General features: G+C 52.5%; 7 protein-coding genes and 1 pseudogene across 8 annotated transcripts; 4 read left to right on the plus strand and 4 right to left on the minus strand.

Annotated features, from left to right (window-relative positions):
* Positions 1–46: 46 nt before the first annotated feature.
* ASPACDRAFT_43285 (isopenicillin N synthase family dioxygenase) lies at positions 47–1,258 on the plus strand (the record flags this gene model as incomplete). The annotated part of the gene is made up of 4 exons (XM_020201226.1): positions 47–80; positions 135–323; positions 390–764; positions 816–1,258. 4 exons carry the CDS (start codon positions 47–49, stop codon positions 1,256–1,258), a joined length of 1,041 nt encoding a protein of 346 aa, XP_020055998.1.
* A 735-nt stretch (positions 1,259–1,993) lies between these two features.
* On the plus strand, positions 1,994–4,425 carry ASPACDRAFT_78590 (uncharacterized protein). Its single transcript, XM_020205215.1, has 4 exons — positions 1,994–2,412; positions 2,482–2,855; positions 2,907–3,573; positions 3,627–4,425. Exons 1-4 carry the CDS (start codon positions 2,047–2,049, stop codon positions 4,302–4,304), a joined length of 2,085 nt encoding a protein of 694 aa, XP_020055999.1. The 5' UTR covers positions 1,994–2,046; the 3' UTR covers positions 4,305–4,425.
* A 364-nt stretch (positions 4,426–4,789) lies between these two features.
* On the plus strand, positions 4,790–6,324 carry ASPACDRAFT_119239 (zinc-binding alcohol dehydrogenase family protein). The gene is made up of 3 exons (XM_020196235.1): positions 4,790–5,097; positions 5,168–5,285; positions 5,358–6,324. Exons 1-3 carry the CDS (start codon positions 4,840–4,842, stop codon positions 6,089–6,091), a joined length of 1,110 nt encoding a protein of 369 aa, XP_020056000.1. The 5' UTR covers positions 4,790–4,839; the 3' UTR covers positions 6,092–6,324.
* A 120-nt stretch (positions 6,325–6,444) lies between these two features.
* ASPACDRAFT_28806 (NADH:flavin oxidoreductase/NADH oxidase) lies at positions 6,445–7,770 on the minus strand (the record flags this gene model as incomplete). The annotated part of the gene is made up of 2 exons (XM_020199589.1): positions 6,445–7,542; positions 7,600–7,770. 2 exons carry the CDS (start codon positions 7,768–7,770, stop codon positions 6,445–6,447), a joined length of 1,269 nt encoding a protein of 422 aa, XP_020056001.1.
* A 1,103-nt stretch (positions 7,771–8,873) lies between these two features.
* ASPACDRAFT_43289 (uncharacterized protein) lies at positions 8,874–12,455 on the minus strand (the record flags this gene model as incomplete). Its single annotated transcript, XM_020201227.1, has 2 exons — positions 8,874–11,696; positions 12,066–12,455. The coding sequence occupies 2 exons, from the start codon at positions 12,453–12,455 to the stop codon at positions 8,874–8,876; spliced, it is 3,213 nt and encodes a 1,070-aa protein (XP_020056002.1).
* An 825-nt stretch (positions 12,456–13,280) lies between these two features.
* On the minus strand, positions 13,281–13,366 carry ASPACDRAFT_t169 (annotated as a pseudogene). Its single transcript has one exon. The product of its transcript is annotated as a tRNA-OTHER (tRNA).
* A 1,132-nt stretch (positions 13,367–14,498) lies between these two features.
* ASPACDRAFT_43290 (uncharacterized protein) lies at positions 14,499–15,847 on the plus strand (the record flags this gene model as incomplete). Its single annotated transcript, XM_020201228.1, has 2 exons — positions 14,499–14,706; positions 15,600–15,847. 2 exons carry the CDS (start codon positions 14,499–14,501, stop codon positions 15,845–15,847), a joined length of 456 nt encoding a protein of 151 aa, XP_020056003.1.
* A 1,493-nt stretch (positions 15,848–17,340) lies between these two features.
* ASPACDRAFT_78592 (putative transcriptional regulator (Cti6)) lies at positions 17,341–19,883 on the minus strand. The gene is made up of 4 exons (XM_020205216.1): positions 19,295–19,883; positions 18,769–19,053; positions 18,468–18,718; positions 17,341–18,416 (listed from the first exon to the last, which is right to left on the minus strand). Exons 1-4 carry the CDS (start codon positions 19,816–19,818, stop codon positions 17,728–17,730), a joined length of 1,749 nt encoding a protein of 582 aa, XP_020056004.1. The 5' UTR covers positions 19,819–19,883; the 3' UTR covers positions 17,341–17,727.
* Positions 19,884–20,134: the final 251 nt, after the last annotated feature.

Consider the following 20,134-nt stretch of genomic DNA (forward strand, 5'->3'; position numbering starts at 1 on the left):
CGCAATACTTCACTGACCTCAACACAAATCAGTCAATAGCAGCACCATGGCAACAGCACCGCCTATTATTGACTTTGGAGGTTCGAAGCCGATATCAGATGTACATATTGTGCATCACTGACAATGCTTTGTAGTTTGGAACGAAGCCGATCCAGAAAAGAAAGCAACCCTCGTCCGGCAAATTCGAGAAGCGTGCGAGAGACATGGATTCTTCCAGCTGGTCAACCATGGCATTCCCCTTGACATTCAACAGAATGTTCTCGAGCAAGCCCGGGCCCTTTTCAGTCTTCCAGCTGAGGTGAAAGAGAAATACAGCATGGGTAGTTCGCTCATTGAATCATTACTTTGGCTTCAGCGACTGAGAGTAGGCTGACCTGTGAGACAACTAGACATCGGCACACCGAACCTGGGGTATGAACACCTTCGCGCACAGAACTTCGAGAAACGAGGACCCGGCGACTTAAAAGAAGGGTTTTACCTCTGCCGAGAGCTGGCTCCGGACCATCCCGCCGTGAAGGCTGGGAAGTTCTCGCAGGGTGCAAACAAATATCCGGCGGAAATTGAAGACCCAGCGCAGTTTCGCGCTGTGGTAAATGACTACCACAGCCTCATGACCTACCTATCTGTAGAGATCTTCCGCATACTAGCATTGACATTAGAGCTGCAAGAGGACTGGTTCGACGAGTTCTGCCGCGACTCAGCGACCATTCTGCGGTTGTTGCACTACCCGCCGCAGGAAACAGACGAATCAAGTTTGGAGCGAGGTACGCAGAACCAACACCCCGACAAATAGCAGTACTGAGTCGATTTTGCAGGCATCGGCGCGCATACGGATTTCGGCGGCCTCACTATCCTACTGCAAGACGATATAGGCGGACTTCAGGTCTGGGACCGCGAGGCATCTCAATGGGCAGATGTTGATCCTGTTCCCGGCGCGTTGGTGGTCAACCTGGGAAACATGATGATGCGCTGGACGAACGATCGATATTTATCCAACCTCCACCGAGTGATCAACAGAAGTGGAGAGGAGCGATATAGTGCGCCGTTCTTCTTTTCGGGCAATCCGGACTATCTGGTGGAGTGTATTCCGAGTTGCAAAGGGGAAACGGAGGCGGCCAAATACCCTCCCATCACAGTGCAAGAGTGGATGTTGGCGCGGTATGCAGACACGTACGGGAACTCGCAGCAGATTGAAGCTATGGCGGAGTTATCAACCGATACGGGGAACGCGATCGTTGAAGATCGGAACGTAGACTGAGCCTCAATTACTGGCATCGAGAGCGAGGGTGTGAGAGGTGCACGTGGACCATGCTGGTTCAGCTTCAACATGTGAGAGTGGATCTACCGGGCTCTCGTCTGTGGCCTCAGGTTAGTGACTTGAAGATTGGGACTCGATTTCAGGCCGCCTTGATAAGCATGCAACTGAAATTCTTCATAGTAGATAGAAAAGCCAGTGTCCGTCTGATATCCGACCGGAACTTTGAGCGCGCCTTGCAGTAACATGGTGCTGTGATCTGATTCTCGAATTTCTATATTTTATTATTGCATGGTGGCCAGGCTGAGCAGCAACACAAAGCAACTACTCACACGGCTTGTGACAATACATGTGAAGCTGATTCCGACTTATCGCAGTCCTGATATTTGAAACCATGAGACCAGCAATGGACTCGAACTGCTACTGATCCCAGCTCGTGATAGCGATCAGATAAACACGAGTACTTGCACTGCAGCTTGAGGAAGGGATGACTCGGTAAAGATCGGTCCGATGGAGGTTTGCCAGTCGGCAATTTTGCCTCTTCGCCCCTCCCCGTAATCAGGCACCAAGGCTGCAATGCAACTTGCCTCGGTACTTACTGCATTGGGCAGCGCCGACAGCCGACGGGTCTCGACCGAATAATCCCAACGCTGCTGGGCTTATTCCCGCTTCACCAACTTCCCCCGGAATCTGGCCTTTTTATAACGCCTTCCCCACCCCCTGTCCCCCAGGTTCATTTCTACAGCTTCTTCCCACAGATTTTCTTTTCCCCAGATCCATTCTATCTTACAATGCCATCTCCACCTCCCGACTGGGTTCAGGCCCTCAAGCCGGCCGACCCGCAGGGCTCGCACTTGCTTCAAGAGGAGCGTGCTCAGTCTAATGTCGCAGTGGACAAGCTCGGTGAGCTACTTCACACGAAAGATTTCCTTGACCGTCAAGACAAAATCCTGTCTATCCTTAAGTCGGAGAAAGTCTTCGACAAGTCCGACAACCACACCTTAGGCCGGACCGAGCGCATTCAACGGTCCCTGGCCAAGGCTAAGCGGTTGCATCAGCTGGCTGAGCAAAACCGCTGGTCGGACGCCGAATTTCACACTGCAAATGACTTGCTTTCAGAGCCTACGCCATATGGTCTGCATGCCACCATGTTTCTGGTATGTCTGGATCAATTTTCTCCCCATCCCGGTTTGGCCGAGAACTAAATTGGTATCTCTTTGCGCTAGGTCACCTTGCGGGAACAAGGCACTCCGGAGCAACACAAGCTTTTCTACGAGCCGGCTCAGAATTACAAGATCTTGGGATGCTATGCGCAAACGGAGTTGGGTCACGGGTCTAATGTCCGTGGACTTGAGACCACCGCAACCTGGAACCCGGAGGACAAGACATTCACTATCCACTCCCCTACGCTGACTGCCTCCAAATGGTGGATCGGCTCTCTGGGACGTACCGCCAACCACGCGGTAGTGATGGCGCAGCTTTACATCAAGGGCAAGAACTATGGTCCTCACCCTTTCGTTGTGCAGATCCGTGACATGGAGACGCATCAGCCTTTGGAGAATGTATACGTGGGTGATATTGGACCGAAGTTCGGATATAAGTGAGTACCGACCGCCACGTCCATGTTTGATGATCATGCTGACTTTGCTAGCACGATGGACAATGGTTTCCTTCTGTTCAACAAGGTCAAGATTCCCCATGTGAATATGCTGGCTCGCTTCTGTCGCGTGGACCAGGCGACTAGCGAGTACCAACGCCCGGCTTCTCCTTCCTTGGTTTACGGTACCATGACCTGGGTCCGTTCCAACATTGTTCTTCAGGCTGGTGGTGTCCTTGCTCGCGGTGTTACCATCGCCACCCGGTATTGTGCTGTGCGTAGACAGTTCCAGGATCGCGATGCCAAGAGCCATGAAGGAGAGAACCAGGTGCTTAATTACAAGATGGTCCAGATCCGTCTCCTTCCCTTGCTTGCGTCGATGTATGCCCTGCACTTCACCGGTAGGGGCATGCAGCGACTCTACGAGGAGAACCAGACCCGCATGAAGGCTGCCTCGGAGCCGGGACAGGACAAGCGTGGTGCCGGACCTGAGCAGTTGAGGGCCGGAGCGGATTTGTTGGCCGATCTCCACGCTACGTCTTGCGGTCTCAAGGCATTGGCCAGTACGACGGCTGGTGAAGGTCTTGAGGTGTGCCGTCGTGCCTGCGGTGGTCATGGATACAGCAGTTTCAGCGGCATTGGGCCCTGGTACTCGGATTATCTCCCTACTCTCACCTGGGAAGGCGACAATTACATGCTGACGCAGCAGGTGGCAAGATACGTAAGTGACGTGATGTTTTCGATCTGCCAAGATATTTCCGCTGACTGATTTAGCTTTTGAAATCTGCTCGCGCTGTTCTTGCTGGCAAGGGAACCGGCAACGACACCTCCCAGATCTTGCAGACCTACCTCAGCCGTCGTGACAAGGGCGCTTCGTTTGACATCCTCGGTAACGATGCCGACATAGTGGCTGCCTTTGCTTGGCGCACGGCTCACATGACCTTCGAGGCGCTCAAGCACCGGGACGTCGAGAAGCGCTCGTGGAACAGTCTTCTGGTCGACTTCTGGCGCTTGTCGACTGCTCACTCCCAGTACCTGGCTGTCAAGAACTTCTACGAGGCCGTCAACTCGAAGGAGGTGGCGTCGGCCGTGGACGGAGCGACGACCGAGGTCCTGCAGAAGCTGTTCCGTCTGTACGCTCTGCACACCTTGGAGCGTGAAGCTTCCGAGTTCTTCTCGTCGAGCGCTGTCACGGTCCGCCAGATTGGCTTGGCACGGGAGAACGCGGTGATGAAGCTTCTGGATGAAATCCGGCCCCACGCCGTGCGGCTGGTGGATGCCTGGAAGATTCCGGACTGGCAGCTGGACAGCAGTCTGGGCAAGTACGATGGCGACGTTTACCCTGATCTGTTCCGCCGGGCCAGCCAGAACCCGGTCAACGATCTGGTGTTCGACCCCTATCCTTGGAACTCGGCTGTCCTGAAGAACAGCCCGCCCAAGAGCAAGCTATAATTTGACCTGGACATTTCATTATGGTTATAGGGTGGGTAGATATAGATCTAGAAAGTCTATAGACTAGAGGCTAGATTTGCGACGAATACATGTAAATATGAAACGAGAAGCTTTCAAATCGGTCGATCCATGATAGTCGTGTATGCCCCGTCTCGGGGAGGCTCCACTTTCTTCAACAATTGCCGTTGCCCGACAGAACGGATCACGGCTGAACAACATCCGTTGGAGAATTGCCTAGGCACTGTATCTCCCTACAGTCCACTACCTTCCCAATCCAGGCCCATATTCTTTTAACTCTAACTCGGGTGCATTTTTCCCACCCTTCCGGATTGCACAACCCCAACATAAGCTTCTTCAGGTGACGTCAAAACACCCACCGTCTCCACCCTGCTTAATAATTACTTCTTTGGAGAGAGAGAGAAAAAGTGAGGCTACAATGGGGTAATCTAGGTGAGGGGCGAGTATTTATTGTGTGGCAGTGACAGCTGCCCCAGCAACTCAACCACTCGCCCATAACCGCATATTATCAACTACAATGAAGCAAATCATCAACCTCCCCGGCCCCAGCTGCAAGCTGATCGACTCCCCGATCCCCGAGATCAACGACGACCAGGTGCTCATCCGGGTGGTCGTGTCCGGGTCCAACCCGAAGGACTGGAAGGTGCCCGAGCTGGCGGGCAGTGACGACGAGACGTTCGGGGAGCGATACGCGCACATCAAGGACGGCGTGAACCAGGGCGACGACATCGCGGGCGTGATCGAGAAGGTGGGCCGGAATGTGTTTGAGTTTAAGGTGAGCCCTCCATCTTCCTAAAGCATTATCCATCATGGTATGCCAGCAACGCAACTAACACGCAAAACAGCCCGGAGACCGCGTCGGCGCCTTCCACGAGATGCTGGCCCCCGGCGGCTCGTATGCCGAATACGCCGTCGCCTGGAGCCACACCACCTTCCACATCCCGGCCAAGGTGTCTTTCGAGGGTGTGTACTCTGCCTCCCTTCCTTGGGTCATACCCAAACCCAGTCCCAGACACAAACTAACAAACCCAACAGAAGCAGCAACCATCCCCCTCGCCGCGCTCACCGCCATCGTCTCGCTCTACCACCACCACCGCCTCCCGCTCCCCTGGACGCCCCCAGCCCCAGCTCCAGCCACCAAGCGCACCCCCCTCCTCATCTACGGCGGCAGCACCGCCGTCGGCGCCTTCGCCATCAAACTCGCCCGCCTGAGCAACATCCACCCCATCATCGCCATCGCCGGCCGCGGCGCCAGCTACATCTCCCGCTTCCTGGACCCGGCGCACGGCGACGCGATCGTCGACTACCGGGACGGCGCAGCCAAGACCATCGAAGGCGTGAAGGCCGCCCTCGCTGCCGCATCCCCCTCCCCCTCTTCCTCTGCGGGTGAACTGAAGCTAGAACACATCCTCGACACGATCGTCAGCGAAACCAGCTCCGAGGTGATCCGCAATGTGGTCGCGCCCGGCGGCCAGGTCAACTACGTCCTGCCCTGTCCGTACGACGTATCGCCCGGCGTGAAGACCAATACGTGGGTGAGCAGTGCGCACGAGGTGGGCGGGGCGGCGGACGCAAGGGATCTTTGTTTCGTATTTTGTCGGTGGTTTGGAAGGGCGCTGGCGGAGGGGACGTTCGAGGGCCACCCCTGGGAGGTCCGGGAGAAGGGGTTGTTGGGGGTAGAGGGCGCGATGCGGGATTTGCGGGATGGGAAGGCCAGTGCGGTCAAGTATGTGTTTCGGGTGGGGGAGACGCCCGGTTTGAAGGATTAGGGGCTTTGTTTGTGAAGGGGGTGAGGGCTCTGTACAGTACTTGATTGAGTTGGATTTGGTGGTAGATTTCGTTTATCATTGCAGTCGTGTTGGTAGATATAGAAGGTTTTGTTTTAGGCGCCGGCTTATTGGGATGCAGAGGCAATAGAATTGTGGATGTGAGAGTATGCTGTCGGTTGCCGAGGGTCGTTGTGTCGTCCTGAATGGACGAGAACTTGGGAACTGTGATTCTGGTCACACCTACTGTTCTTGTTTGATGAGTAGACGGGAATGGGAGAGTTCCAGAAATTCTGATATTAATTCTTGATCGCAACTGTATGTTCAACGCTCGTCTATGTACAATCTATAACATATTACATATCAAAGATCGACGGCTTGTACACCGAAGGGTCGATGTACGGAGTACCGCCACGTCTCGTGAAGCCCCAACGGATCTGGCTGGCCATGGAGATCTCCACATCCAGGTGCTGAGCGAAGGTCCAGGCCAAGCCGGGATCCTTCTGGAATCCACGGCCAACGAGGATCACATCAATGCCGTCTTTCTCTATGATCTCCTCGGCCTGACGTCCGTTGGTGATAGCACCAACCGCCGACACAAGCAGCTTGTCACCAACAGCCTTCTTGACCGCAGCGGCGAAAGGAACCTGGAAACCGGGACTGGACTTCACCTTTTGGGCAGCGTGCACACCGCCGGAGCTGATGTCAATCAGATCAACGGCGCCCTGCTTGACCAGCTCCTGGGCAAACTGGATGGTGCTGTCGTTGTTCCAGCTCTGCTCGGGGAGGACCTCCTCCAGCCAGTCGGAAGCAGAGATACGGAGGAAGATGGGCATGTTGGGGCCGACCGTGTCACGGGTCAGCTGGGCAATCTCCAAGGGGAGGCGGATGCGGTTCTCGAAAGAGCCACCGTACTCGTCGGTGCGGTTGTTGGCAGCGGGGGACAGGAAAGACGAAAGAAGGTATCCGTGGGCGTTGTGGATCTCGATGAAGTCAACCCCGACCGCAAGAGCGCGCTTGACGGCGGCAACCCAGTCGTTCTTGAACTGGACGATGTCGTCCTTGGTCATCGCCTTGGGCTGGGGGAAGGAGTCGGCAAAGGCAATGTCGCTGGGTCCCTTGACGTTGTCCGGCCATCCGCCGACCTTCTCGGTGGCAACCACGGCGGTGGAGATCCAAGGAGCAACGGTGCTGGCCTTGCGTCCGGCGTGGGCCAATTGCACTCCGATCTTCTGGTTCTGGCTGTGAACGAACTCAACGACCTGGCGCATGGGCTCGATCTGCGAGTCCTTCCACAAACCCACGTCCTGCGGGGTGATGCGACCCTCGGGCTGCACGGCAGTCGCCTCGATCATCATCAATCCGGGACCCCGCTGGGCAATCGAACCCAGGTGGGCAATGTGGTAGGGGGTCATGTGGCCATCCTGGGCACTGTATTGGCAGAGGGGAGCAAGCTGGAAACCGCAGAGTCAGCTCATAGCCCATCAAGTGCATACAAAGAGAGAACTTACACCGAGGCGGTTTTGGAAAGTGAGACCGCGGATGGTCAGAGGCTGATAGAGCTTGGGGACCGGCTTGCCGCTAGTCTGAGGATTGGCTGCCGTACCTGCGGGAGGATCCTGAGCGGGGGTGAAGTAGGAGATGCCCGGAGCGGGCGCGATATCAACGTCGGGGATAGACATGGTGAGGATGCGTGTAAAATGTCTTGGAAAATGCCACTCTGAGACTGATAAGGGCCTGACCGGACGACCAGCGACCTTTATACGGCCTGGATAGAATCCATTGGAAACATGATTTGAAATCCAGAGTGGAGATGTTCAACCGCTCGAAATTCGGCATCCAAAGAGCTGGTGGAGCAGACCCAACTTGCCGAACATTCTTCCTCCAGGGCGGGCCCCTTGATCACCTCCCCTTTCGGTATAAGTCTCCGTCCCGAATGTGGCTAAAACCAGGGCACATCATGGTTGTGTAGGTTTGTCAGCAGCACAATTTGTGCAATAGGACCAGAAAGTGTGGGGCCCTGGCCGCGTATTCGTCAATGGCGTTGAGTGCCTGGAAAGCCTCTGATGCAAAGTTTGCCCGAGGCAAAAAGTATCTTTCAAGGTGGGATCCACCTCTGGCACCAGTCGGCTTTACTCTTATCTGATCACTGGTACAATCCAGCATTTTCGAGGCAGGGCAACTGGATTTGGAGACAAGATAAGGATGGTTGGTGGAAGCCGTTTCATGCATTGAAAATGTCTCCGATGCGCATACTTTAAGCAATGGTTAGAGTGGGCCTGCAGCATTGCACCGTCAGAATCAATTCAACGATTGGCAAATGAAGTCCAGTAAATCTGCTTACTTTTGACCGATAATGACGGAATTACCTTGACGGCAGATGATGCCATGTCAAGAATCTGCAAATCTTATTGATGGAGAGGGGAGGATGATGCAGCCGATGGATTTGAGAAAGCAGTATAAGGGAGAAAGAAGCAAGAAGCAAGAAGCAAAAGCACATGATCGACGGACGGCGTGACTACCGCGGGGCTGCCCATCACATCTAGTTACCACATCTACTTACTCACCCTTACTCAGTCATGCCTTATCAACAATCATTCTGTTCGACTCTCGTCCTCCTCTGTCTCTTACCTAGTTACTTCTCTTGAATATCGGCATTTTTCCACACCCTTCTGGCTCCTTCCTCTTGTCTTTGCAAGGCAGGAATCCTATCTCAACCAGATATGATACGCTTCTGACAATGGCCTCCACAATCTCCTCCCGCTCAAAGACCGGCTCATGAGAATCAATCCACCACATTGTTCGCAAACTGCCACTGGTTGTCTTCAAACCACTGCAGCACAGGAAGAAATGGATGGCCGGATCTAGAACTGACGTCTGAGCTTAGTGCGCGCATCCACTCGTCGTGTAGCATGGTCTTCACCGTAATCCCCGTCTCCCGCTGCAGTATCGCACTCAGCTCACCCAGCGTGATCCCATCCCAGCAGTCGACGCCACGCTTAGAGGGTGTCCTTCTAGTTGTGCTCTCCACTACCAATCGTGCAATCTGATCAACACCAGCTACAGGAATGTGCGCGTCGGTCAAATCCTCGCTGATCGCGCCGAGACTGAGAATGCTGGACGCAAGCCGCCATAGAAAGTCCTCCGTATGAGCGACACCTTCGGTCCTGGTTCCAACAATATAGCCAGGCTGAATCGTCTGCGCGGTTGGAAGATACGGGTTCTCAAGCCTGTCGACGTTGTCGTTATACTGCTCCACTAACAGCCTCGACAACATCTTGGTCTGATCATATCCACTGGAATGCTCAAGCTTCCTGGAAATGTCTTTGTTTGATTCATCCACTGCTGGAAGATACCCGCCTGAAACATAGGTCAGAGCACATGGGCTGGATCGCATCGCCACAGCAGAAAGAACCTCCACGGTACTGTCGACATTAGTCGGTCGGAGACTCTCATAAGAGTCAAGCCAGTTGACTCTCGCTCCGTTGTGGATAATGCCATCAATCCGCGTCTCGCTCAACTCTCCAGTGAGGCACTTCCACTTTTCTGCGGACAGCCCCAATTTTCTCTTGCTCAAATCTCCAAGCCAGATCTCAACACGCGGGTCCAGACTCCCCGTCCACCATTCACCGATCTCGGCATGATATCGGATCTTTTGCTCGGCTTCAGATATCTCTTTTGCCCGGACTAACCCTATGATATGTCCGACGTTGGGCTCCGCGAGTAGACAGCGCAACACTTGACTTCCCAGGAACCCGGTAATTGATGTCACAAATATGGTCTTCTTGGTGTGGTGAGGCGCCAAGTTTATTTGTGGTAGGGTATGGTTTAGCTCGTCGAGGATATCCACTGTCGTGTCATCGTCAGCCGCTCCGGCGTTACCATGGAATAATTCTTCAAGTCGCCCGATTGTCAATCCTGGCTCCTGCAGTCTTTCAACCTTGATGTCCATTCCCCAGTCTCGTCGCATGAGACCAGTGAGTCGCGCCATTTCAACGAAATCAAGCCCAACACTTGAGACCGGAAAGTCATGATCTCGGAGACACTCAGCGACAGGATTCTGTCTGGCTTCTAATATATCTGCGACTATGTTGCTAAGCTTAACGGCAAACTCTCTTCTCGGATCGATCTTCTCCCACTGTGTCATGGAAAAGGCACCCGGTCTGTACGCATCCAGCTCTGTGCCGTTCATTCGGGAGATTGATGCACGCAAACGCTGTCTGTCACTCTTATTCGACTCGGTCAATGGGATTGACTGGATGGGTATAAAGACCGTGGGTATCATATACGAAGGCAACTGTCCTTTCAGTGCCGCATGCATGTCGTCAGCCAACGACGGAATGATATCTTGCGGAGTTTCGACGTAAGCCATAATCTCCTGGTTCTCTTCTTTCCCGTCAACGCTGGCCAGGACGACTGCAGCTCTACGCGGAGCAATCACGGATTCAATGACTCTCTCGATCTCAGTCAGCTCAACACGCATGCCGCGGATTTTGACGAAGCCGCTCTCGCGACCAATAAAGATGGCATCTCCCTCAGCATCGAGCTTAGCAAGATCACCGGTTCTATACATCGGACACCCTGCGGTGTCTTGAAAGTGAGCATACCACTTCGGAGTCTCAATGAATGCTGATGAAGTCTGGTCTGGTTCGTCCAGGTAAGCCTTCCCGAGATATGGAGACTGTATGAGTAGCTCGCCTATAGCGCCGATGGGGAGTAACCTTTCCACGTTGTCTGGATCCACAACCCAGCAATTGACTCGGATGCCTCTTCCAATATCCTTAGGGTGATTGCCTGACTTCATGCTGGTCTTGATTGTATCCCATACGGATGTTTCTGTGGTGCCGTATAGGTCATTGAGCGTGACGTGTCGAGACCAATTGCGAAGAATGTTTGAGCTTGGCGCATCGCCTCCGATGGAAATGTCTCTGAGCGAAGGCAAGCTTGCTGGCTCGAGCTGGGCGATTACTGCTGGGGTCAGGGTGGCATCTGTGACTTCGAGCTTGCGCATGACTGATTGCAGGTCCTCTACCCTTTCTTCCGTCGATGGAACACAAACAGTCCCCCCAACAATCAAAGGCCCAAAGAGCTCCAGAATGCTTCCATCAAATGAAAACGAAGCATATTGCAGCTGGTGTGTATCCGAGCCCATATGCAAGGTCTCGGTGACATCTTGCAAGCCTCCAGCGACTGCTTGGTGTATGTGCACCACGCCTTTGGGCTTACCTGTACTTCCGGACGTGAACATGATATACGCAACCTGCGAAGGGTCTTTGGCTGTCTCTGTGTGCCAGTTCTCTGGGACTTGTAGCTGCATTAGGCTGGAGAGCGTGATGATCTCGAGGTTCTGACGACCGGACTCGCTAATTCTGTCGGTGAGCTTTGTCTGTGTGATCAATGCTTGGATTTCCGTTTTCTGAGCAATATAGGCCAGTCGGTCCCCCGGACATGAAGCATCGAGCGGAACTAAAGCTGCTCCTGCACGCAAGACACCTATGATTACTACAATCGCCCATGCGGACTTTTCCAGGTAGACTCCGACCCTGCTGCCTGGTTTGATGCCTTTGGCTGCTAGCTCGTGGGCTATTGCCGCAGACCTCTCGCCAAGCTGCTGGAATGTAAGTTGCTCAGTGGTGCTGCGTATCGCAATGTTCCAGGGCTTGATCGGTAGTGTCGATTGATCAATCCATGGATTGTTTCCGATGATCTCGGGGTCAGGTCCGCGTGCCACTTTTTGAATTGTTTGATATCATATTCTGTGGCAAGATCGAGGTGGGCTATCTTCGAAGAGGGAATGTCTGTCATCGCCTTCCATATGTTTTTATACGCTTCAACAACGGCTGACAGATCGGCTGATGGCTCGCGGGCATGGGAGTATATCCTAGCAGTCATTCCCATCTTCGTCGGATGAAGACTGGCTATCATTTGATACTAGATTCATATGAGTTATGAACTTGAGGCAGATTGATGGACATACCTTATGCTTCGCGACGACTTCCTCCAGGGATGCATCTTGGTTCTGGTCGATATATACCGCAGACATCGACTGCTGACTCTCCGGATTCGCGACCTCATTCACATTTGGCAGGGAGTCCAGAAGCTCTTGCAGGGTCTTGTCCTCATCAATATCATAAAACACTTGGTGCGACGCGACGGACTTTGTTGTGGATGTATCCTCTTGTTGTCCTTCATTTTGAAAAAGCAAGAAGGCCACACTGTCCTGGTGTTTGTAGAAGTGCAACAAAAGCGCCCAGGCGGATAGTGCGTGAGCTTCCAGGCTTTCTGGAGCAACACCAGACAGGTTGACTGGATGAGATACGCGAACCTTTGGTGCTGCATTCTCTTTGTGGCCATCGTGCTGGGACATAGCAATGCGGCCGCTCTCTTTCTCAGTAGTTTGATATGAAATAGCCATGAATTAGAACAATCAAGAGGTATAGAAGTTAAGGTATAATGGCAGATATTCACTCCTTGTGTGCTATATTGAATTTATTCTCTGGGGTCTAAAGCAGACTTGTAGTTTCTTATACTATCTACACTACCTTCTGCAAGCGAGCCATTGGCTGGGATGGTAGCCGCAGTCTCTCTCCAATTTGGGTTTCTGCAGCCCCATCCCTTGCAGCCACCTCCACGCAACTATTGTATGAAAGCATCGCTCCTATAGAGGACACCTACGTCGACTAGAATAGTTCCGGTGCATGGAAATGTTGTATACACTTCTCGATCGAGGCGACGGTGCTCATCCAAGGCTCTATTGGTGACGTCTTCGGATACAGGATCGAAGACAACGTCCTGCCGTAGTTAACAGGCCAGTCCAGATCTGGTCAGATTGAGCTGGTCATCGTAGTGCTTCATATTGGCTCAGCGTATCGACCAGCATCTACTTCTTGCCAACCATACCGCAATATCTTAGGTAGTGTCTCTGACAACTCTGCAGCAATGACGTCCCCCCACTACAACAACAACCCCCAAACCAGACCCTCACATAGCGTTCTTCTTCGCAGGTAGTAGTACTACGTTTGATATCTAATGCCCCGAGACTGCATCTCATCCACAACTCATCATCAGCCCCCATCGATGTTGGTTCGCAACCAAAGCTCTGACATCACCCCCGTCCTCTCCATCCCCCCTTAAAACCATCATGACATCCCCATGACACCATCCCCCTTTGAAGGACCGCCAAAAAAGAAATACCCCGTACTGGGGTTCGAACCCAGGTCTGAAGCAGGAAACCGTTAGGTGACCCACAACCGTCGTCTCCATCTAGACCATACGGGGTGTTTGTTGAGAGAGACAGCACTTGCAGAGCTGATGGCCGAACCACGCTATGGAGTTTTTGGCTGCCATTCCACGCAGAACAGGTTATTGTGGATGGATTTCTTGATGAAGTGGCTCTGGTGGGGTGTGGGTTTTGTATGTATTTTTTGGATTTGGATTTGGGGGTTGGTGGGGGTTGGTTGGGGGCTTCATCGAGGGTGGCTGCTGACGTGGGGTGGTTTTGGGGGTTACGCGTGTAGAGTATTGGAGTATAGATATGACTTTTAATTTGTTGTAGAGAGGGTGTGAGAGGGTTTGTTTGGGGGTTAATATGGATTGTAGTGGTGGAGTTGCTGCGTGTAATGAGAGAGGCACGGCTCAGGGAAGTCTAGATGTTGAGGTCTAGACCCTCAAGAGGGTGAGTAAGCTGACTTAGGTCAGGATGGTACTTTCGCTTAGATTCCTAGTACTATCACTTAGTTGTTATTCGGTGGTGGTGGTTTCTTATGTAAAGGCTTATGGCACTGCTGGGGAAGGAGCAGGCGGAGTAGACGATAACGATGGCAGCAAAGGGAGCAGTGGAACAGTGGAGCTGAGAACTTATGAACAATCCTTAGCATTGAAACAATAACATAAACAAAGTTCAAAGCTGATACGATCGATTCTCTGGGTTGAACTCTTGCTGGAGAGATTCGAGGGACTCGGTACTTTTGAAAGTCCACTCCTTGCATCTCGCTCAATAGTGCAGTTGCCAGAAATACGAAATAAAAGAGGCTATACTTGAACTGCCGGTCCCCCCTTGGAAAATGAGCTTGCCCTACATGGTTCTGCTTCAATCTAGCGAGACTTTACGGCTGATCCTCGTATTTCCCGCGGCATGTACCTACACACCTGTCCGAACTCTCAAAGCACGTAGCTGAAGATCTCTGTTCCGAACTGAGACGAATGAGTCTCACCGATCTATAGCCCGATGCGTTTATAAGACTACATGTATTCTCCCCTGCATCTTCTCGGATCAACTCCTATATGTTAGTAACCCTGCTGTGTCCTACGCACTCAGGAGTCACATCCAGAAGTAGTCCTGACTCTTCTGCAACAGCACTACAAGACCCAGCCGACAACCGAATCGCCCCGTAGTGAAGACCTAACAAGAATGGCAACACCAATACCTTGGGGATATCTGGCCGGGGAGCTGATCGCCATCTGGCTCGCTTTCGGCGCCGCCTGCGTTCTCGGATTGTTGACCTGCATGCCCCCGGCTGTGTTGGGGTACAATATGTGCGGCGACGATTGGTACTGGTTTGACTGGCTTTCTAGGTGGATCCTCGTGACTCTGCTTGTTCTCAGTGTCTTGACGGCCTGTATTGGAAGATCCTAATCTCGATCCCACGCTGGATCCACTACCCCCGCGTTGTTCCCCGCTGCCCCGCACGGATGAGCCCGTTTGCCGGAAGGATAATTCTTCTACTTTGGAAGGGGGATGTGTAGTCCAGTCCACAATCAACCTGCCTGGCACTAGACTATCTGCTTAAGTGTTATCTCTTGCATCGCTTACTGCTGCTGAGCAATATCTGCTGTATCAGTAGTTGTAGTTCGATTCAAGTGGTGACTTTTTGATTATGACATTTAACATTTGACATTTATACCCATTCGGCTTTTTTAACAGAAGAATACTTACATTACTATCCAACCCTTCTTTGCATATATTCATGCTAAACTTCAAGATGTTCTTGACTACCTTCTAAGCAGCTTGTGCCGTGTACAGTACCTGGCTCAGACATCCCTCCCATGCTAAGCACCCTCAGGATACGTCACCCTGCTCTTCTTCTTTGCTCCTTTAACTCACATAAACAGCATAATTTCTCGCACTATCTCAGCCTCAATCATTCAGTCTAGCTCATATACGAAATGAAAAGGACCATTACCGATACTGCGAACCCACCCTCTGAGACTAGTCTTTCTGCCAGCGAGACTTCCCGCCTAATCCCGGTATCTCCTACGGAACATGCCTTTAGTTCCTTCCTCTCAGAGCGCATGGCTGAAAATCTCCGTCCCAAACTAAGACTTCGAAACTGCACAGATCGATAGCCCTATGCTTATATAAGACGACTTGTACAGTGCTTCCCTGCATCAACCCAACCTATCAGTACCCTGCTGTGCCCTACTTAGTACTCACACCAAAATATTCCTGTGATCAAGTCCTCGCTATAGACCAGAATTTCCCCTGAGCGAGTAGCCTGACAGAGGAGTGTAGCCATGCCCGACCCCGTTGCGGAGCACCTCGCCCTCATCTGGTTCAGTCTGGGTAGCGCATGCTGGGTTTGGTGGTTATTCTGCCTGTTCCTAAACTTGTTGTGGCGTAACACATGCGACGAGTATGAGTTCTGGATGGAGTGGTTTTACACGTGGCTCGATGTGACTGTTTATATCATCTTGTTCCTGGCGTTCTGGCACACCATCATGCACTATAACCCCAACTTCGCGCTACCTGGCTTCATGTGATTACAGGCCTGGTTGCCGTTGCCCCACCCCCTCCCCCCCCCCCCCGTTTTTTGCCCGCTGCCCCGCACGGATAGGCCCGGTTTTCTGGAGGGTGGTCAATCTATTTCGAAGGGGGAGTGTTGCCTTGTAGAGCCAGGAGTAGTCCACTAGTCGTCCAATGGTGTGCCATCGAATTGCCATACATGTTGTTCAGTGAGAGCAAGAAAACACATGGTTTCCTGCACAGTTACGAGTACTACTGCTGATCCAAGTGGTATTCTCTCAACAATGATATTCCTACATCTTCAATCAATTGACAAAACAACTCCTATGTTTCTATTTATATCATTAAAGTCTTCTTTGTATATATCCATACCAAAGGTGTTGTTCAATACCTTTTTCTATCCCGTGCCATGTACATAATCTCGACATCCCTCTCATGCCAAGCACCCTCAATAAGTTATACGTCATTCTACCTCTACCTCCCTTCTTCTCTCCTCGCATCAACAGTATATCCCCACGCTATCTCAGCCTCGATCAACCCTACCCAAGCTATATTCAAGATCCTCATCGCAATTCTTCCTTTAACAGCTCAAGAAGAAAGTACCAAAAAGGCAAAGCACAACAACCCCACCCAAGCATCTCCCTGACCGGGCCCACCCTCAACGAATCTCCCCCTTCCTTGATCAAGTCCATCCAGACCTCGATTCTTCATTCCCCATTCTTCCTTCTCTTGCGATTAGCAAAGCAGCAGAGCTGAGCCAGGATGTGGTACCTGTGGTAACAGAGGTTTCTAGCGCCAGGAGCGGGGGTCATCCTGCCAAGGTCGAGTCGTTATTCGAACATGATGATCACACACTAGCTAGCAGTATATACTATGCTTGATCAACTCTGCACCCTACTCGGTATGTATTACCAGCTCGATAAACCAGTTCCCATCAGAAGACTACGGTTTAGTGGTACCGTACAAAGGTCCACGGATCTCGCACCAAGCAGCTTTATGCTCCTCCATGGTGGTTATATATACCGGAACCCAACTCATAGATTCAACTACGACGGGTGGATTCTGTGGCGCATTTCTTATTTGGCTGGCTATTTGCCAATTATATGACCCTTGACACATTCTCACCATTAGAGGAAGGCCTAGGGAAAGGGCAATATGGAACGATTCTCTGGAATTCTTGGTGGTCTGGATCGCATACTGAGAGTCGCTGTATCACGTGACCCGAACAGTCGGGACTGCCGGCACGTGATGAAAGTGTACCTGCATCCCCGTGACGACATTGTTTTGCTGACTCCATGAGCAGGCTCTTGTTTCTCTGGACAGATAGATGCCTGGCCGCGAAGGCTCTGCAGCGTATACTCTACAAAAATGTAACCGCGATCAGAGACATTGGTGCAGATGAGAGATACACTCCTATCTACCATAGCAAGCAAAGAGCACAGTGCCCACGCACCATGACAAGACGTCAGCTACAGCAAAAGGGTCAACCAGATAAGCTATAGCTCAATAAAGCGATTCGATCCTATCTCACAAGTCGAGCGAATTGCAGAAACATCCTCATATCAAAGACAAAAACCTCAACACCCGTGACACGTAACAAAAGCGCCGAGATGATGGTTTATGCAGCAAATATGCTTGATGCTTGACCGCTGCAGCAACATCCAATCACGCCGCCTCAATGGAAAAAAAAAGAAAGTTCTCAGCAAGGTACCAGTTCCCCGTAACACAGTTCGTAAAAACGCCGATCTTTATCCAGTCAGTCCCAAAGATGCTGTCTGCAGAAGCTCCCATATTATACATGTCCCCACGCAAGTGCAACCAGAGATGAAGGGTATCTTATGTATTTTCTCCCAAGATGCTGAAAAAGAAAAAAAAACGAAAGGAACAAAAAAAGTGATCAGCGTTCTCCCACTTTGCCATACTCCTGTTGCCATTTGAGGAGATGACGCGTGAGTACATCCATCATTTCGACGCTGCTCAGTTCCTTGAAGTCTTTCTCTTTTTCGATCGACGTCGGCCCACTGGCGGCATCGCTGTCCGAGGCTGTTGCGCTGGCCGGGTCAATGTCGCCAACGGCCAGCGCCAGGGCACTCTCCAACAGACTGCCATTGACTCGGGCGGCACCATTGTTGGGAGGCGTCGTGCTCTCCCCGGCCACAGCCATTTCGACCTGCATCCGTGAGATGAACTCGAGAATAGCCGTCACGCGTCTCTTCATCTCGTTCATGGTGGTGCGCTGGTTCACATAGCGCGGCCGACTAGGCTTGCCGGACTCTCCACTGTGTAAATGTATGCCGTTGATCCTGGGCGAATCGCTGCCGATGTCGTGCGACTGCCCGCGTCGCGGAGATCGGGTCGAGAAGTTGGAGTCCGTTCCATTCATATCCCGATCCCGAGTGTATTGGTTGCGGCCCACGCGGCCCCCGCGACGGGCAGGGGGACGGCCCGATTTGCGAGTGGCGGGGCGCGATGGTGCCGGTTCTGGTGCAGGGGCGGGTGTGAGTTCAGGGCTGGGTGGTTTGGGTTCGGGGTCGGTCGCAACTGGCTTGATTGGCGAGCCGGGTTCATTTTCGGACTCTGCCTCGTCTGCCTGGGTTAGTCATTCCGTCAAATGTACTCATGGAGTACACAACCTACCATCTTTCGCCTTGTCGGACCTGGCTTTCCTGCGGTTTGCGGCGTCTGCTGGCTCAGACTCAGGGTCTTCGATATCCTTAAGATCCTTGTCGCGCTGTCCGCGCGATGCAGCCCGTTGTCTGCGAGCTACATTATTCACTGGTTTGGCCCTGGACTCATCTTCTGAGACCTGCTGCGACACGGGATTGCTTTTGGAGACTGCGCCAGGTGAGGGTGAGCTCGTGCGTTGGCGTTTCGTGGTTTGCCTTTGACTGTCTCAAATCAGTTGATGACGACGCTACCAGCGATCGAAATAACATACGCTTCGCTATCGCTGCGGCTTCTCTTTGGCCTCCGAACAGCAAGCTCATCTCCAGGCTTCGTTTCTTCCTTGCTCTCTTCAATTGCACGCCGCAGCTGCTCCTCCTCATCATATGCTGCGTCCCGGCTGTTCATTGTGGATCGGCGCTTAGGATTGATAGCTGCGTCATTCGACCGTGACTTTGTGTCTTTATTGCGACGGGGATTATCGCGCGATGATTCTCTCGATGAAACGGCAGTGGAGGGAGGAGGGGGGGCGACCGGTAGATATTGGGAGGAGTATGATCTGTGTTACTGTGAGCAGAAAGCATAGAAGGAGAGAAGAGACGTGGGCCATTAGGTGACTGCCATCCAAACAAAGACAAAATCTCCAGTTTTTGCAGCTGTTACTGGTCTTGCTGATGCGGCAAAAAATTTCCACAGCAGCGAGCAGTTCCATCAAGCAAAAACAAAAAGAAGCTGCCAACATGAGTGCACGCAAACAACGAAGGACAGCACTGAAAGCCAAAACCAAAGTGTGAACCTACCCATTTATCTCATTGAGGATCTTGTGCAAATCCTTTCGGCACTCCTCGCAAAAATATTCATCTGGGCTCATGGCCTCATCCATGATGCCCACGCAGCCACCGTGCTGCCAGACTTTGCAGGAATCACATTGAATGAACATGCTGCCGATGTCGTCCGACATCAAATCAGCAGGATCTGCGGAGAGACCCAAGAGGGCCTCGTCTTTAATGCTGCCACGCAGTCCATTGCGACCAATTGCCTCCCGACGCGAGGGAGGCAGACCCGGGTATTCCTGCTGTCCACAGAGACAGCGGGTGATCTCTTCTTCTTCGTCCTCCTCATCTTCACCGTCGTCGTCGTCACCGTCGGCAAGTTTCATCTGATCGTTATCATCCTCCCCTCGAGCACGCTGGCGCTGCCGCGTCTCTCTGTAGTCACCTTTCGAGCCAATGTCGGCGTCGTCGATCGACTGCGACCTGTTCGTGGAGGATCGCTGAGGGGAGGAGATCTTGTGGTGGGAGCGAGTGCTTCGTTCGCGAGTCATTGAGGTGGAGGAGCTGGAGGAGTTGGTATGTTGTAAAACGGCTGGGGATGGTTGTGAGGTGCGAGCACGAGAGGAGCGCCGAGGCGTCATGGTGGGAGGAGGGTGGTGGGAGGATAAAAATAGCGGGAGAACTCTGCAGGAGACCCCAGCCGTGCGTATAGGAATATAGAGGAGAAAAAATATATAGATAGAGGGTGGAGCACAGCGTAGAAGCTGAGCACGCCTGCCCGTGAACGATCAAGCTGTCGCACACGGGTGGGAGGTGGTGGGATTCAAGAGCGACGCCCACAATGGTGGGAAAGACGATGAGAGGATG

This window comes from Aspergillus aculeatus (assembly GCF_001890905.1).
Source record: "Aspergillus aculeatus ATCC 16872 unplaced genomic scaffold ASPACscaffold_8, whole genome shotgun sequence".
Classification (NCBI taxonomy): domain Eukaryota; kingdom Fungi; phylum Ascomycota; class Eurotiomycetes; order Eurotiales; family Aspergillaceae; genus Aspergillus; species Aspergillus aculeatus.